The 17890-nt window shown below is 48.3% G+C and overlaps 1 protein-coding gene across 1 annotated transcript; it reads right to left on the bottom strand.

Annotated features, from left to right (window-relative positions):
* Positions 1 to 7018: 7018 nt before the first annotated feature.
* LOC104277092 (chromosome unknown open reading frame, human C1orf95) lies at positions 7019 to 16194 on the bottom strand (the record flags this gene model as incomplete). The annotated part of the gene is made up of 3 exons (XM_009873635.1): positions 7019 to 7149; positions 10119 to 10127; positions 16015 to 16194. Coding segments are annotated over 3 exons (224 nt in total), but the record flags the coding sequence as incomplete, so codon positions are not given.
* Between the last annotated feature and the right edge of the window lie 1696 nt (positions 16195 to 17890).

Genomic DNA, 17890 nt, shown 5'->3' with positions numbered 1-17890 from the left:
CTATACATTTCATTGCAGCTGTCCAGCAATGGAATATATTTAACTTTAAAAAAAAAAAAAAAATCAACAGTATCAAAACACAGCAAGTCACAATCCAATGCTTGGCAATATAAATAGGCATACAAATGGTCCTCTATAAACCCTCCATTTGGGCTCCAGAGCAAAAATGAAGGGTGGGCTCCCCATAAGAATGCAAATGGCTCAGGTGGGCACGTACCCATTCCCTCCTTCCTAGGGTGGAAAAACCTAATACACTCAAGCATGATCAAAACCAAGAAAAACAGGGACTCGAGCCAGCAACAGACAAATTATCCTCCTCCCAGCCCATGGAGCAGTGCCTGCATCTCAAGCGTGTGGTGGGTGGAAAATGAGGTGCAGGTCAGGGTGGGATCGCTTGCTGAGTGTTTAGGGGGAGCGCTGCCATCACCTCCAAGCAGTGCCGGTGGATGAGAGCTCCTGTTTTGATCCCAAGCCCAATTGTGCCATTCCCTTTGACCTGCCTGCTGGGAAACATCCCTGGAGCTGGAAGATGGGCTGAGCTATGCCTGCCCTAGAATCTACGTGAAGCTTTTCACATCCCCTGCACTGTTTTGGCAGAGGGGATGGGGTGGAGAGTCGATTCTCTCTGGCTGGTGAGCGGGTGCTAGAAACGGGATTGAATTTTAGCCTGGCTGTAGCTATGCGTTTGGATGACAAAAGGAGGAACGATGGCTTGTGGCTGGCATGAGCTCCTTCAGGATCCACTGGGACTAACTCCTGGTTCAGCTGGTGCCACTGTCACCTGGTCCCAAGGCAGGATGCAAATGCTGAGTGCCAGTTTGGAAAACAAATTGCAGTGCTGCCTGAAAGAGCATCGTGTGTGTGAGCATGAAGAGAAGTCAGCTAGAAAATACAGGGCGGTGTTACTGTGCTGTGGTTAGCAAGCACGTGGGAGAAGCCATTGCCTTTAACTGGGAGGAATATCAGATCTGGCCAAGCTTACAGCTTTTCTTGTGTCTGGGCTTTAAATATCAATGAGCTCTCACTGGTGTTTTACACAGGGTTGAACAGTAATAAAACATGCTCTGGCTGGAGTGTGTGTGCGTGTGCTTGAACTTCAGGGTCATCCCAAAACAAGTAGGAGGCAAGGCAAGAGTGGAATAAAAAGAGCCCCCTCAAGAATGGCAAGACAGTGACTCTTGCCTGTGGAGGTTGGCTCGATCCCCACTGTGTCATGACGAGACTACAACAAGGGGCAATTTTCCAGCAGAACTGAACAATCTTTAATAAAACTTATGACAGTCAATGCACATAGGGAGGAACACAGGGTTTTGTCTCTCAGGAAGCACAGGGTGCAGCATGGATGGAGGGTCCTCACAGGTCTAACACCCTGTTCAGGACACAAAGCCCCCCAACCTTCCCGGCTGCCGTGACCGAGAGCGATTTTTCCGCCCCGCTGCCACAAGCACGGTTAGGAGGGAAAAAGGATGGGACTGGGGTGGGGGCCGTCTGCCATAGCACCTTTTCCACAGCAAGTAGGGATTTGGCATCACCTACAGACTTAGAAAAAATATTAACGTGCTCTGCATTGAAACGGTTGGCTGATCCAGAGTGAAACTGGTTTACAACTGGCCACAAATTTCAAAAAGATGTTTGGTTTGGTTCCTATGTGGAACTGCTTTCCACCAAATAGTAAATCAGCTATTCAGCCTGGCTGGGTTCAAGTACCAAGGAACTATTTCATTAAAGCTTTTTTTTTTTTTTTTTTTTTTTTTTCAGAAACCTGTTTTTACAGCGGGGAAAGAGCAGCAGAAAACATCATGTTGCTGGCAGATGGATGGGGGTGAAGCAGTTGCATTTATTCTTCGTTACCTAACTAGCGCTCTTTAGCTAGAAAACTTGCATCTAAAACATCTATGCTTATAAAGCAGATGGTGACATCAGGATAGGTGGGTGCCATGCGCCTTCGACCGGCTCAAGCTGGCTGCGACCTCCAGCGAGGAGGCAGGGGTGGGTTTGCAGCGGCGATGCAGGACGGGACGGTGCGGGACAGCTCCCAAAAGCCAGAGGCGAGTTATCCAGCGCCGGTGTTGGCGGGTGTCCTGGAGTGGGTGGCCTCCCTCCGCAGTGCTCCGGAAACAGGTTTAAAAGCGCTGGATGATTAATTGGGCCCTAAAGAGAAAGACAAGCATTGCTGATGGGGAGGGAAAAGCTCCAAATTAGGACTCTTACCTGTGTCTTCACTGTGTGGCTCTTCTCACCGGTGTGTAACTCTGGCTTGCTGCTGGCATCCCCTCGCTGAGGGGACAGGCTCTGCCTGGGCTGCCCCTGGCACAGAGCTCTGGCACAAAGACTCCTCTCTTATGAGAGGAGGAAAACCAAACCTGAGTGTGGAGGGATGTGATATTAAAGATGGGACCGAACATACCCCTCCTTGTGACCACTAAGGCTTGAAATGCCATCTGCCACCCTCAGCTTCTGCAGCCCTGCGAGCTTGCTGCAGCACGTCTCCTCACCCCTTCACAGAATCACAGAATTGCCTACATTGTAAAAGGTCTTTAAAATCATCACATCCAATAATTAACCTAACACTGACAAGTTCTCGACTAAACCATGTCCCTAAGCACTATGTTTACTTGACTCTTAAGTACCTCCAGGGAAGGGGACTTCAGCACTGCCCTGGGCAACCCATTCCAGTTGCCACAGGGAGACCGGAAACCAGGCTCAGGGGCTCCACTCGGGCTGGAGGGAGCTTGGTGGTGCAGTTTTTAATCAGGACTATTGGAAAAAGCAGAGGGGTTTATCATCGTTATTACACAGTGAAGCAGCTTCGGGGAAAATGCAATTTCATGCTTGCTCCCTGGAAGCAAGGCCAATCTATAAAGTTGCTCCTGTCCAAAGCGGAGAGTGGGAATCTGTCTGGTACTAATTAAAATCAATTAAGCAAATCTCCACAGCAGGCAGAAATAAGGCCTTTTCTCCTGGGTGTATTTTTGAAAGATTTCAGAGCCTCCAAAATGGTGCATTGACTGTTTTCTTGGTTTCATCGGTTTGATAGAAAGGTCAAAAGCAAGAAAGAAATTTCTAGAGAAAAACCTGAAAGTAAATCATAGATCCTGCAGCTCTCCTGCACAGTGCTGCTGCTGCTGAACTCCCTCACGCAATAAAAGCAGCCAGCACACAGAAGTAACTGAACTGATGCTCTTAGAGACCTGTGGCAGTCCTGGGCAGGACGGCATTTCCATCCAAGCCTTTCCCCAGCTATCCCAACTCTCCCATCCTCACTAGAGCACAGGCACAGGCAGCACCAAATGTGGCCAGAAGAGCCAGCAAAACCCTGGCCATGCCGATGAGAAGCTATTCCTTCCGTTTTTTCTTTCCTGGGGAACCTTTTGTACAGGTGCTGGGTCTCCGTGATGGGATATCTGCTGCTGGTCTGACATCTGATGCCACTGATACCATCCTGCCCCTCTGCTCTGCCCTAGTGAGGCCACATCTGGAATATTGTGTCCAGTTCTGGGCCCCTCAGCTGAAGAGGGACAGGGAACTGCTTGACAGAGTCCAGCGCAGAGCCACAGAGATGATGGAGGGAGTGGAACATGAGGAAAGGCTGAAGGAGCTGGGGCTCTGCAGCTTGGAGAAGAGGAGGCTGAGGGGTGACCTCATTAGTGTTTATAAATATGTCAAGGAGGAGTGTCGGGAGGATGGACCCAGGCTCTTTTCGGTGACGCCCAATGACAGCATAAGGGGCAATGGGTACAAGCTGGAACACAGAAGGTTCTGCAAAAATATTAGGAAAAACTTTTTCACTGTGAGGGTGCCAGAGCCCTGGCACAGGCTGCCCAGGGAGATTGTGGAGTCTCCTTCTCTGGAGACATTCAAACCCCACCTGGACATGTTCCTGTGTGACCTACTGTAGGTGATCCTGCTCTGGTAGGGGGCCGGCCTAGATGATCTTTCAAGGTCCCTTCCAATCCCTGACATTCTGTGATTCTCTGATTCTGTGATCTGATATGACTTTCAGCAGTTTAACGCCCAGTGAAAATGTCAGCTTGTTTAACCCTCCCCAGACTGAGGCTTTCTGCACTGCCTGTTCACTACATGTCTAAATCCATCTTTGAAAAGTGAATCCATCTTCACAGGCCAGAACAAGAGGTTCTTAAGCTACACTTGGCTGCTCCCATTTCAGAGCTTCTGCATCCAAAGGCTTGGCTTGGTTTCTTACCACCACGTCTACTCAGTGGCTTAGTGAGACCTGTTGGCCACATCTACAGAGGCTTCCAGAGCAAATCCATCCCAAAACCATGGCACAACCAATGCTCAGGCAGTGTTTGGAGTTTGCACTTGAACCAGCTGTTCTGTTTTGGCAAACATGAGAGGTAACCATCACTCTTGGCCATCACACCTGCTGCAGCTCAGCTGGCAAGCTGTTCAGGTGGCTTGATGGCTGGTTGTAAACCTCAAAAAAGAGTTCCCACTGATCACAGAAGCAGTTCACGAAGGTGTTTTCCAGCTGTGTTTGCTTCTGTTTGTGCTCTTTGTCCTGTTTGCTCCTGGTTAGGAGCAAACCTAATCTAACTGTTCTAGGTGTGTGGCAATGGTAATCTTGTTCACTCTTGCTCGTCCCTTGGCTTTAACACAGATGTCAGTGAGCTTTTGGGTTTCAACTTTCCATCAGTGATGGAGCCTTGAGTCGCCTGACCTAGTTGAGAGGCGTCCCTGCCCATGACAGGGAGGTTGGACTAGATGATCTCTAAGGTCCCTTCCAGCCTAGGCCATTCTAGGATTCTATGACCTACTAGGAGTTGATTTTTTATTATTTGTTCTTCCACAGTGCTGCCTCACTTTGGCAAAGTGAGGTACCTGTGCCCTTGCTGCAGGAGAACTGTGCTGCTTCACTTCCAGCTCCGGGTTAACAAGAAGCACTGATGGGTGCTTGTCTTCCAAAGAAACCTGCTTCACTGCTGCCTGTGTTGTGTGGCTTGCGTGTCTGAAAGCTGATTTTTTTTTCATCTGTCTTCCTCTGAAATTACAAATGAGCAGCTTTCCTGTCTGCACCACATTACGGATCTTTGCTTTCTGTGGAGCAGCCCAAAAAGCTGAGCTCAGCACCTCAATCGGACACGGGGTAGATGCTAAATACTCATTTTTGGCTGGCCAGCATAGCAGTATGCACACTGCTTGGTGTGTAAGGCAAGAGAAATGCAGCCTGAGTTATTCCTGTGGTTCTGCCATAGGGTATTGCTTTGGAGTCTGGTAATTTGACCTTACTGCATGTGGCTGTTTCTCAGCTGTACAACAGGGATAGTGACATCTGTATAGCAGATGCAGGGGATTAGTGGTAATATTTGGGCAGGATCTGTGAAATACTGCTTTAAACTTACTGTGAAGGGTCTTCCACAAATCTGTTTTTATTTGTTTCTTCTCGTTAACCACGTGACAAAGAGGTTGGAAAACAGGGAGGCTATGTGGAGGTTGAGCCATGTTTCCTGCTGGTGTAAACACTAAAGGAGCTTCTTACCCCACCAGATCCCTGGGTGAGGCGATCCTCTATCCTCAGGGATTGACTGTTCTGCTCCATGTACCTCTACGATGCCTCTGAGGGTTAAACACAGGGTGCACGGAGAAGAGCTGGGTACTCTGCACTTTCTGCTTGCTGATGATCAGCCAAGGAGACAGGTGAGCCCAGGGGCGCTCACTGCTGTCAGACACCTCAGCTCTCTTTGCAACAGGAGGTGTTTTAACTGACAGGATCTGCTCTGCATGTGAAAAAGGGAAACCTGCCTTAGAAGCAAACCATTGTGCTAGGAGAGGCCAGTAGGCTGTAGGGCAGCAGGCTTTGTTGCTGTCCCCTCTGGCTGCCTCTCCACAGGAGCAATGGGCTGGAAGCGGGTCTCAACTCTGCTGCTCAGGTGCCTCCCAGTTTTGGCAGCAGGCTTGTGTGAAGCTCCTCTCGCTGGGAGAACCCTCCTAGAGCAAGAGCAGCAGTCTGATTTTGCCCTCTCTCAGCAGGGCTCCTCCTGACACCTCTCTGGAATGGAAAAGCAGCCTCGAGCTGCTACCAGGTGCCCCCTGGCCAAGCTCCTCTGGCCCTGCTGAGGGAACTCCTACTCCTTTTGGACATGGACCTTCCAACCACGACTGCTACAGAGCACCTGGTTAGCAGCACGTTTGGACACTTACCCCGGGAAAGTGGAGCGAGGAAACTGCTTCGTCCGGCAGCACATGTCACGCCATAAAGGGGATTAATTTCCAAAGCATGGAGACGCTGCCAGCAAGCCCCCTTCACAGGGAGGAAATGTCTTTTTTGGGGGGCTCTCCCAGTATTGTTTTACACTGGAAACTTGTGGCTGCACCCACCACCTTAGAGGCAAGGTCCCTTGCCCAACAAACTCTCCCCAGGAGCCAGAGGAAGGTCTGGTCTTCACATGGTGCCAGCAGATGGAAGAGGAGATGGCCCCAGTCAGTTCAGCAGCACAATACAATTTACAGTAAGCATGTTTGTCAAGACATCTGCAAGGACAGAGCTTCGCTGAGCATCATGTATATACAGGCAGCAGAGGAGGCTGGGCTGAGCCTCCCACTACCACGAAGCAGTCAAGGGTGGGCTCTTGGGGTGGAAGAGAAAGTACCACTGGTTTGCTTTTACATACTGTACATATAATCTATTAATAGCTCCTTGGCATTTGACGTTCACAGCCGGTTTCCTTTAACAGTGAGCGTAAAAAAGGAGGCAAAGCATCTTCAGCTACTTCCCCCTGGGAGGAGAGAAAAAGCAGCATCTCCCGCTCCTCCGGCTCAGCCGCTTGCCCAGGTGCCACCTTCACCAGGGTTGTCTCTTGCTCCCAGCACCCTCCTCCTCCTCCTCATCGGCCGCCCACCACGTGCTGGCCGGAGCCAGTCCAAACCCCGGCTGTGCTTGCCCCATCTCCGCTGCTCAGTGCGATCAGTGCAAGTCTCCGTCGGCTGCTCTGCACCTCCGCTCCGCTGGACGGGCAGATGAACCGGGTTCGGACAGAGAGAGACAAAAGAAAAGGAAGAAGAAGAAAGACAAAGGGTAATGAAAAGGTCCGTGGCTCACAGCTGCCAAAGGAAATCTCTCGCCGTGTTTCTCTGACCATACTTGTCTCAGCCACTACAGCTGCTGTGGGATCCCCTGTTCCTTGTAGCCTGTGGGGAGGGAGGGGAAGGGAACATCATTAGTGTTAATTCCTAGCGAGGATGCTTAGCGAGACTCAAGGGAGCCATGAGCCTGGTTTACAGGGAGTGGGTGAAACAGGGGGGCTGCCACATCCTCCCTCATGGCTGAGCTGCCCCAGGGCAGGCTCAGGCTGACCAGCCACCTTGCCTTGCTTTAGCCAACACCTGCCCCATCAGCCATGGGGTTCAACCACAGGCTGCGACCACCTTCCAGGGCCCAGCGATGTGGCTACCAGTGGCCAGCCTGGCCACTGTGGTGCCTCCCTGCCCTCGAAGCTGGTGTGGGCAGAGGCACCTCTGCTTGGAGAGGTTATAAAAGCACGCTAAGTACCGGTGGCCACTGATTCCTGTACAGCCCAATAACTAAAAGCTTTATGGCCATGCTGCATTGTCTGCCTGAGTTATCCTGTACCAGAGCATGCTTTTCTGCATTGTATGCCCGGAGATAGCATCGTTCCACCAAGAGCTGACCTGGTAGCGCATCCAACACAATGGATTGTGGCCACGCACCCAACACAATCGCGTCTCTGCTCGAGATCTATGTCCGAGCTTCATCCCTCCAGATGACTGCCAGATAGGAGGAGGCTGGTTTCCTCTATCCACCTTTTACTTCCCATACTGGCTTTTGCTAACAGAGCTCTCCAGCAGCAACCAATTTGCACTGCAGTTTGCAGAGTGAACGAGTATCTCTTGGAGGAGAAGGGGAATGTCTTTAATCACAGGCTTATGTGTCAAATGTAGAACTCGGGCTGTCTACACAGGTCCATTCCCTAATGATATTCTCACTGCCTTGTCATGACTTGCGTTGCTCCAGCCCAGCAGAATTACAAGGTGCTTTTATTGGGGCACAGCAGCTGTCCGGCAGGACTGGAGAAAAGGGAGCCTTCCAGCAGCAAAACAAATTTCACTGGGAAACTGCCTGGATCCCTCCTCCTCCGCCCCTTCTCCTCTTCCCGTGGCCATGGGGTCTAATGCACCTTCCCACCAAGGCAGCAAGACCTTTGAGGTTGCTCTATGTTGGCTCATGCTTGGCCCCAGGGCACACAGGGTCCTGCTGTGCTGCAGACTAAAGCTGCCTGTCCCACTACTCGTCATGGCTTCTCGGGGCACTGGGGACCCCTGTTATTTGCTATCCCACATGTAGTGGTTGAGGGGATGTTGTAAATCTCATACGGGCTCTTTTTCCACAGGGGCTAGGGCAGAGAAGGGCAACAGGAGAACACCTGCAGCTCTTATGCTGACACAGGATAATGAGAAAAATACCATGTTGGGTTTTTTTAATGCTTTCTGAAGTGGCTGCAATGACTGCACCACAAGCTTTACTTGCTTTCTTTCGAAAGGAAATTCGGACTGTTATTATGATAGTATCAATGCAAAAAAATCTCTCTTTTAAAGAAGTGAATAGACTGTCCTTACCTGCACCGCCTGCAACAGTGAAGGTCTTTCAACTAGAAAGCTTTTAAAAATCTGAAGGTTTTTTCATTTGTTTAAATAACCTAAGTAGCCTGTCATTTTTATGTTTTGAATTTCAACTTAGTCCGAAACTTCACATCTCAGAGGCAAGCTTCACTCTTCAAATGCTTTTCCACTGGCACTTTTTCATATTTTTTCCAATCCATATGTTACATTTTTTTAAGTCCCTTTAAAAAGCTGAACACAAAATACCAGCAGGTGCCACAACCCCTATCTTGAAAGGACTTTTTGCTGAACCAAGAATTGGTCCTGGCAAATGAACATTGCTGTACTTTGGAAAAATTCATGTGTTCGTTCAGCCTTGGCAGTCTGGATCTCCTGCTGCTAAATGAGCACAAGGAATAGAGGAAGAGATAAATGACACTTATCAGCACATATTACCTTGCATGGCATTGCTGCCCACCGTGTGCAGCTGAACAGAAAGATTGTCACCTCTTTCAAACAGCTTTTTCTAGGGGGGAAAAAGATTATTCCTCCCGCATTCATGTTCTAAGTGTGAGTCAGCTCTGAAGACAAGATGAGCTGGTTGGAAGTCTGTAAAATGCGCTCATCTATGGTGTTGGTTTAATTTGTTTTGGGAGCACGCTAAAAATAAACCAAAACCCAACGAACTACATGGATCAGAAAGTTGGGGCATGCCATAAATCTTTAGCTAAAGTAAGCAAGCTAGGTTATGCTTACAGAAACTTGCTTGCATAGCCATGCCTTTTATTAAGATACAATAGTAAACTTTTCAGTTCTGCTATAAGTTTTGAAGCTATCTGGAAGTAAGTAACAGCAGCTGAGCCTGCACGTCTCTTTACATGACCAAAGTAAGTCAAAGGATGACCTGTCCTAGGCTAAACTTGTTTATTAAAATACTTCACACTTAACTTTTAAATAATTTATATATGAAAATAGTTACTGCATTTCTTGCACAGGAGTAGCTATTCTGTATGAAACAGCTTTATGTTAGTACACCTGCAACACAGTTAAGGTGCAGTTCAGTAAAGCAGACGGCTTGGGGATCAAGATTTAGTTGGTCTGAGTATCTGTACACAAAATCACTGATTTAATCAAGTTTGCTTGAGATTGCACTCCTCCTGTAAACCACTGGAAGTAAGATTTGGGGAAAAAAGAAACCAGTGTGTGCACAGGCTGTGCTGCGGTGACCAGGTTTGTGCAGAGGGATGCTCTAGAGGCTGAAACAGGTCCCTGCCTTGCTCTGAGGGTGCCCTTGGGGCAGCCCAAGGGGCATTTCAACTCTGAGCGGAAAACATGTCCTCAGGGCTCTGCAGCCACAGGACAGACACAGAGACAGGCAGACATACGCACGTACAGGCACACGGGTGGACTGGGGCTGGGAGCGGGAAACGCTGACCAAATGAATCCCAAATGGCTTGTCCCTGCCGAGCGCTTGCTGCTCTCTGCGGAGAGCTGCCACGGGGTGTGAGGAGGGGGAGGAGGAAGAACAGAAACAAACTTACCTTGTGAAACTTTGACGGTGAACAAAAGGAGGCAAAGGAACATGAAAGAAAGAGAGAGGGAGAAAGGTAACTATAGACGATATATCCAAAACACATGGAGAACCAGAAAAGAGAGCAAACAGAGAACAGCAGCTCTATCATCAGACGTTCACACCAGGGCTAAATATTTTTTTAAATCCTTGTACTTGAACTGGATCATTTCATTTGGGGCTGTTCTTTAAAGAGGATGAGGGAAACCTCATCTGCTTTCCAGCTCACCATCCTCGAGCTGAACAGGTTGTATGGACTCACTGAGCCATGCTCCCACGTAACTGCTATTTCATGGGCCTGACCAAAGGGGAATCGCTGAAGGAAGGTGGAAAACAAGATGTCACAACATAACAGACGATGCATGGCACACTGTTCGTGGTCCAAGAGCTGGGAAAACTACACCTGATGGCTTTTTGAACAGCTTTATTGCTGAGTTTGCTTGTGCCCAGAGACAATTCACAACCGTGGCGTGCCTCAGCCTGGCCGGGTGCTGTCAACCCTGGTGGTATTTAACATTCCTACAATATGTGAAGAACTTGAGGGTAGATTTAGATTAGATATTAGGAAGAAATTCTTTTTTATGCGGGTGGTGAGGCAGTGGAACAGGTTGCCCAGAGAAGCTGTGGAACCACCTTCCCTGGCTGGATGGGGCTGTGAGCAACCTGCTCTAGTGGGAGGTGTCCCTGCCCATGGCAGGAGGGATTGGAACCAGATGATCTTTAATGTCCCTTCCAACCCAAACAACTCTGTGATTCTATGAACTTGCCCTACTGTAGCATTTGGTAGGAAACTGCAAAAAAGGCTATTTTACCTACTTTCCTCAGACATAGTTTGGGGGATGGCTCTATTTAGATTTTTAAAATAATAGCAATAGGTCTAAGCAGGCAATTTGTCCTCAGAATTTTCTTCATCATGGGGGAAGGGTTACCAGCTGGTTTAGGCTGTTGTTCTCTTCTGAGTCTCTCAAGAGCTTTCTGCTCCCTTTCCTTCCCAGCGCAGCTGTGTTACCTGCCCTAGCAGGGGCCCTGCAGAGAAGAGAGGCTTCGTGATCCTTTCCAAAGTCCCTCGGAGCCCAAGTGTACAGCAACCACGCAGTCATCTGCTGCTGCTTCTGGCAAGGTCTGAGCACTGTAATTAGCAGAGGATTGACAAGTGGACAGTGTGCTTAGAGGTAATTTCTTACTACTGGCTGGCAATCAGTCCCTGGGAGTCAGTGGCTCACTGCAGAAGTCACAAGTGATGGTACTTTTGCTCATTTGCAGGCACAGCCACACAAGACTTTAATTCAGAGGCCAGAAGAAGAGCAAGGGCTCCCTTCAGGAACCAGGATTGATTCCTTTGCTGCATTTACCTTTGGCTGCATCCAGACAAAGCAACACCCAGACAAATAGTCCCCAACTTCTGTCCCCGTACGCCACCTCAGTGTGACATTACTATATTGATTTCTATGGTACTTCTGTCAGGAAATGGCACAAACCCTTTTATAACTGAGCAACTAGAGAGCTCCTCGGAAGGCCATTCCTCTGCAGTCATCCTGCACGATGCAGCTAATGAAGACGTGGGCTGTGTGGACAGGGAACAAGGTGTGCCTTTAGCAGAGGGAAACTTGTCCCTAAAACCTTAGGAGGCTCATTTTCCAGTTGGCCTTGGCTAGCTAATTAGCTCTGTTTTGCCTCAGCTCCATGCCTTGTCCCCGCAGCCACAACGAGTGGCTTGAGGAGAGCACAGTGCAGCAACCACCAAGGGCAGCTGGATATTTGCAGCAGCAAGAGGAGAGTCCACATGTTTTAATATTTTTCTTTTTTTTTTTTGCAAAAGAGTTGTGCTTCCTTTTAATCTACGTTTGTCTTCAGACAGGAGGTAAAGTGAAGAACGGTTCCCAAAGCCATATGGCTGCTTAAAGAAGATATCTGTGGTGCTTAACAGGGCCAGCTGGCAATTCATTTAAATTAGCAAAAAAAATGCCCTGTACCATTGTGCTGCCAAAAGGAATTAAGTGTGACAGCAAAACTGCATTCAATTAATCTTCCCCTGGGATATATCCCACTAAAGGGCACCTTACAGGAGATGAGGGCTGGAGAGCACCCCCTGAGGTCAGTTGGTCTCTTCCCATGCCCCACCTTGCTCCTGACAGATGAGGGTCTACCTGCTCTCAGGATCTTCCAGTGAGAGGGAGGGCAGATCCTGCAGTGCCACCTCCTTGGCATTTTGATTTTAATGGAAGGAAAACATTTGATTTTCACACAGATCTTTCCTGTTGTCATTTAAGTCTGTCTTAGGCTAAACTGTTGCCGTTTCATGTTTACTAGCCCACTGATCCTCTTCATTGCCTACTGTCTCATGGTTGTCTGGACTCTCTCCAGGCTCTCCACACGAAGTACAGCCTCCAAAGCTAGCCACAGCCTCATCACAGTCACGTCTTGAGAAAGGTGAGGGGACCAGTTAATGTCCTAGAGGCTCTACTCCTCCCCACCTGGACAGTGTTTGTTCCCTCCACAGCAATGTAACCCTGGGCAGCTTGTGAGTCACTGGCAGCCACCACATTCTTCTCTGAAAAACAAGTTGTTCAAGTGTATTTATGCAGTTGATTAATCCTTCCTTAGCATCTTGGGGTTGCCTCTGCTGAGTAGGTTTGGGCTTTTTTCAGACCATTTCTGTGATTTGCTTGAATCTGGACACCGCTCTCAGTGTCCACACCACCCCTGCAGCCACCCGTGGTGTTGAGCTGGCAAGTACCTCCTCTGGTCCACCATCAAGGCATGAATATTTCTACAGAGTAGAGATGGATTCAAGAGGGATCTTTCAACACACCTCTCCTTGTATCTTTCCAGTTCACGAAAATGCATTTGGCTTGCTGGTGGGAATACTGTGTGAGACAGACTCAGTGCCTGGAAGTCCAGAAGGACAGATGCCCTGCACCACCGCCACTGACAAAACGAATCTCTCTGCCACAGAAGAGAATCAAGCCAGCCCGGTACAGCTTGTTCTGTACAAACCCAGGTTGACTTCGCTTCTTTTTATTTGCTAAATGCATGCAAGTCACTTTTTGATTACTTCTTCCAGGAATTGAAGTATACCTGATTGGCCTATAATTCTTCTCCTTTTCCCCTCATTAACGACAGTATGACATTATCCCCAACGCTCTCCTCTCTGAGCAGGCTCTCCCTGTCAGAGGCTGAGAATTAGCACTAGAAGATAAAACACTGTGACGAGCCTCCCTAACCCCTACTCAGCTCTCTGATCCCACCCTGGCAGGCCCAGATCCGGGCAGCAACACACTCATCCCTCGGGGAAGGCTGGAGTGGGGTCCTCAAGCCACGGCTGCTTCCCACTCTTCTCCCCACCAACTGCCATCAGTTTGCACATCACCCGCTGTGCCCTGCCTCTAGCCCATCCAAATTGTGTGGCACCCCCACAGGGACGTACAGAATCGGCCGTTTCGAGGCGAAGAAGACTAGAGGTGGGCAGAAATTTTATATTATTTCTTTTTTTAACTATTTCCCACCTGCACACAGATTCAAGTTGCAAGGGCGCGTGATGTCTGTCCAGCACATCAAATTGTTTGCACGCAAACAAAACCGAACCAAAGTAAATTGTTTCCTGGCAATTTGCTTTTTAACTGACATGTCTTATTTCTTGCATTTGAAACATTTTTTCCTTTTTATTACTTTTTTTTTTCCTTAACATGAAAACAAACCATGAAAAAACAAACCATTTTGGGTCTGGCAGGGCTGTTTGATCCAGCTGGGAGCAACTGATCACTTCTGTTCTTTGTTTTGACTGAAAAATGAGTTTTCTCTTTCGTTCTCGTCAACCAAGAGCTGCTTTATTTAGCCACTGTTTCCTCGGCATGGTAAGTAAACTTAAACTCAGCTGTCTAATGAGACAGCAGGAAACTGCCAAGGGTCTCAACTTGTCAGATGATATCTTGCTGGTTAACATAAGACACGTTGACTCCTCTTACCCTTCTCTACTGCTAGTGGAGGGGTTGGGATGAAATGCTGTGGCTGGGGACCTCTTGCCCTGAGCATCCCCATCACACGCTGCTCATCCACCTTCTGCCTCCAAACTGGTGGGGCCCAGCCTGGGGCCATACTTCCAACCTGTATGGTTTTCCCCAGCAACCAAACTGGAAAACCAGTAAGAGCCTCAGCCCCTCTACCCAGAGGACATACATGAAGAGAACTATGGAGAAAGTAAGTCAAGAAAGCACGTCACATTTGCAGATGGAGCTCTGGGTGTCTGGGCAGATGCTTTCTTGCCTCTCCCCACAACTGCAGAACCAGGTCCTGCCAGACAGAGAACTGCACCCAGGGGCTGCCCAGCAGAGGAACAGCGGAAGAGCAGATGATTATGAACATGTAGTTATGGGATTACACACAAATCAGGCAAGTTCTTAAAGACACGTCACAGATGTACACCGATTCACAATTTTTCCTTGAAATAATTTTTCCTAGAAATAACTTGGGCTACCCCTGCTCCACAGGTACTTCTGAGAGGAAGCTTGGCAGGTGGTTTGCAGGAAAAAACGAAGGGCAGTGCTGCCTTCATCCCAAGGAAAGCCTTTTGCCTCACTTATGTTCATCCTTTGCCCTGTGTGGGGATTGCCCTTAACTTGTCCTGTAAATTGAAGCTGGCTCAGAAATTAGCAGGTGGGTAAACAGAAGGGTTTAACCCCTGTGTTTGGCAGCTGAAGATGGGCATTGGTTTTCTGCTGGTTGTTTTTTTTTTCCAGTTTCATCTATTTCATCTTTAGGCAGGTGCCTGGCAAATTCCTGAGATCTTCTCTCCTCCTCTGCCGTGCAGCCACAGATGCCATCGGCAGAGATGACAAAGCGGAGCCCCTTCAAACCAAGAAAAAGCAAAAGCTGGTGGTAAGGATGTTCTCTGGGAGAAGTGCTTGCTTTGGGAACCGCCTGCCCTGCCAGCCTGAAGGATCTCAGACCTGCTTGGTTTGGGGCAATGCCCACCAACTTCTGGCAGCCTTTGGAAAGGGAGAGGGGTCCTGCAGAGGCAGTCAGCACCCTGAGCTGTGGGCTGCTTCTGGCTTTGGAGGTGAAGCTGTCACGTAATTCTCTGCAATATGATACAGGGAATAGGATACAGATATGATGCAACTTTTACATCAGTAAAAGTCTTTAGCAGATGAAATTACAGAGCCTATATTCTAGATTGGTAATATATACTAACTGGGTGACCTAAATTGTGTATGTTAAAAAAAAGATTCTTCTCTTTTTTCCCTAGGCTAACTTTTTGGAGGGTCCTTAAAGGGTGTAGGAGATATCTTTCTAGGAACAGCTAAACAGTCCTGCTCAGCCTAAGAACTTGGTGTGAAACATGAAAAAAAGCCTTTGGGTAAATGTATTGTGGAGAGGAAGGGGAGGGTCTAGGAGAGTCCCCAGGTCTTTTCTGAGGACAGCTGGCCCTGCATCGTCCCTGGGAGTAGAACTAGCCTCACAGGAGGGTCTCGCTAACCAGAGATGTGCAGCCAGAGTTGCAAGGGAGAAAGAGCTTTCTCCTTAAGACACACACCTGGATGTAGCCAGGGCAGAAGAGTCTCCAAGCAGTAGAGTTCTAAGTGCTGGGGACAGCCTCACCCCTCTTTGCCTTGCATTTTATAAAGGGGAAAGGAAGATCCTAACCCATGTGGCAGGATGGGAGGCTCTTCCAGATGTGTCACAGGGCCTAATTCAACTGTGTCCAAATAATTCCTCTGCCTGCTGTGTTTCTCATGGACTTGAAGAACCCAGCCTGTGACTCTTCTTTCCTACAGCGAAGTCCGATGGCTCACAGGGACATGAGCTGGGACCTGGCAACATGGTCATGGAAGGGAGAAGTTGGGGAGGGGTGAGTGCACTGTACTTACTTGCGAGAATGACCATGTCCATCCCCCAAAATATACTCATAATCCAGCCAACCATCACGATCGCTGTCAGGATCTGAATCAGAGCAGCAGCAATGTTCAGCCAGAAGACACAACACATGTGCCTGTCAGGGAGGTCGGTCCGGGCTCCACACAACACGGTGAAAGCAGATACAAACGTTCCTGGGGAGAGAGCAGCAACAAAATGCGCAGTGAAAGCCATGGCTTCGAGCCAAATTCCTTCAGTTAGACCCACCTCTCATAGCATCCCAGTTCTTGTGCAATGCTGAAAAGCTGGAAACACTTTATAGGGGGACAAACGGAGGCACACCCACATCTCACTCGAACCAGCTACTGTCTCCCATTGAATTACACCAACATGTATACTTGAAAACCAGGACAGAAAAAAACACTCTGAGTTTTGGCTCCTTGCCCCCCACCCAACAGTAACTAATTTGTGGACTGTAGGCAGTTTACAAAGGAGTTCTGTACGTCTGTGGAAACACCAGCCTAGCTTTCTTCTGCCTGGTGGCTCTCTCTTGGGGACAACATTTACTACACAGAAGCACTACAAAAGGAAAATTCATAGAATCATAGAACGGCCTAGGCTGGAAGGGATCTTAGAGATCATTTTAATCCATACTCCTTGTCATGGGCAGGGACACCACCTCTCGACTAGATCAGGCAACACATGGGGACCAAACAGGAATTGCACCCAGAGTCAGAGTAGGACTGGCTCTGGAAAGCTGTACGGGTCTGGCAGTCTGTTGCTGTTCACAAATACTGTTCTAGAAGGAGCCACACCAAAAAAAAAGCGTGCCAGTGTGGCACTGCATCTTTGTATGACACTTCCCCAGTTGCAAGTTGTTACCTGAGAGCATGTTTTAATGAAGCAGAAGTAGCTAAAAGTGCTGAAGCCAAAGTGACCTGGTGTTGCAGCCTTTGGCTCTGCTCAAGACTGACTTACAAAGCTCGCAAGCACCCTTCAGACTTCCTAAAACAATTCAGAAGAAGGATCTTGTTGATGTACGAAAGTTAAAACCAAGAGAAAAAAAAATAGGAAAAAAAAAAACCAAACCCACACTACACCACAGCAACTTCTGCAAAGATCCTCCCTGAATTTACCACATTGGACAAGCCTGATCATTGATTCACAGCTGATGTCCTGGGCCCATGGCTAGCTGAAACCTGCAGCTTGGGGAAGCCTTGTCTTTCCCACAACCAACCTGCAGAAATATAAAGCATGGACAAAGAGCAGAAGAAACTGTTTCTGATCATGTAATATATCAACTGCTGGCCACAAGGTTCAGTCACCCAATCTAAGTATGCATCTCAACACATCTTATCATTATGAATTGTCTTTGGGATTTTTTTTTAGGGTAGGTATAAAGGTGTAATGTGGATTGTCCTGGATAACGTAGTTCTGTAAAATGTTTTTTTCAAGTAACGTCTTGAATTAAAAATCCTGCAGCATGATGCCCAGTGGTTTCTACGGAAAATTGCCCTTTTTCCTATCAAAGGCTGGAAGCCTGCAAATGGCCTGTAAGATGTGATTGAATGTGCTCATCTTCAATGCACATCAGCACCTTGTTGAAATCGGGAGAAGGAGGGAGTCCCTTGGTTTAACTGAAGATGGGGAGAAAACAGTTTATACACTTCTAGATGAACTCACCAGACAGAGAGAGCAGAAGGATCTGCTTAGGAGCAAAATGTCATTTTGTCCTGAAAACCAGAGTGGTGGAAAAGATATTCTCTTCCATTGCTTCCTCTTCAGTGGGTCATGAGGATAACGGGCAGTTAAGATGTTGAAACACTGGGGAAGTCAGTTTAAGCCTATTTTTAGTCTCACCATCCTCTGCAGGCTTCAACTCCAGCATCT

The sequence above is a fragment of the Apaloderma vittatum genome, unplaced genomic scaffold, assembly GCF_000703405.1.
Source record: "Apaloderma vittatum isolate BGI_N311 unplaced genomic scaffold, ASM70340v1 scaffold25877, whole genome shotgun sequence".
NCBI lineage: Eukaryota > Metazoa > Chordata > Aves > Trogoniformes > Trogonidae > Apaloderma > Apaloderma vittatum.
Note: the sequence above shows the minus strand (reverse complement) of the source record. Positions and strands in the feature narration are given on the sequence as shown.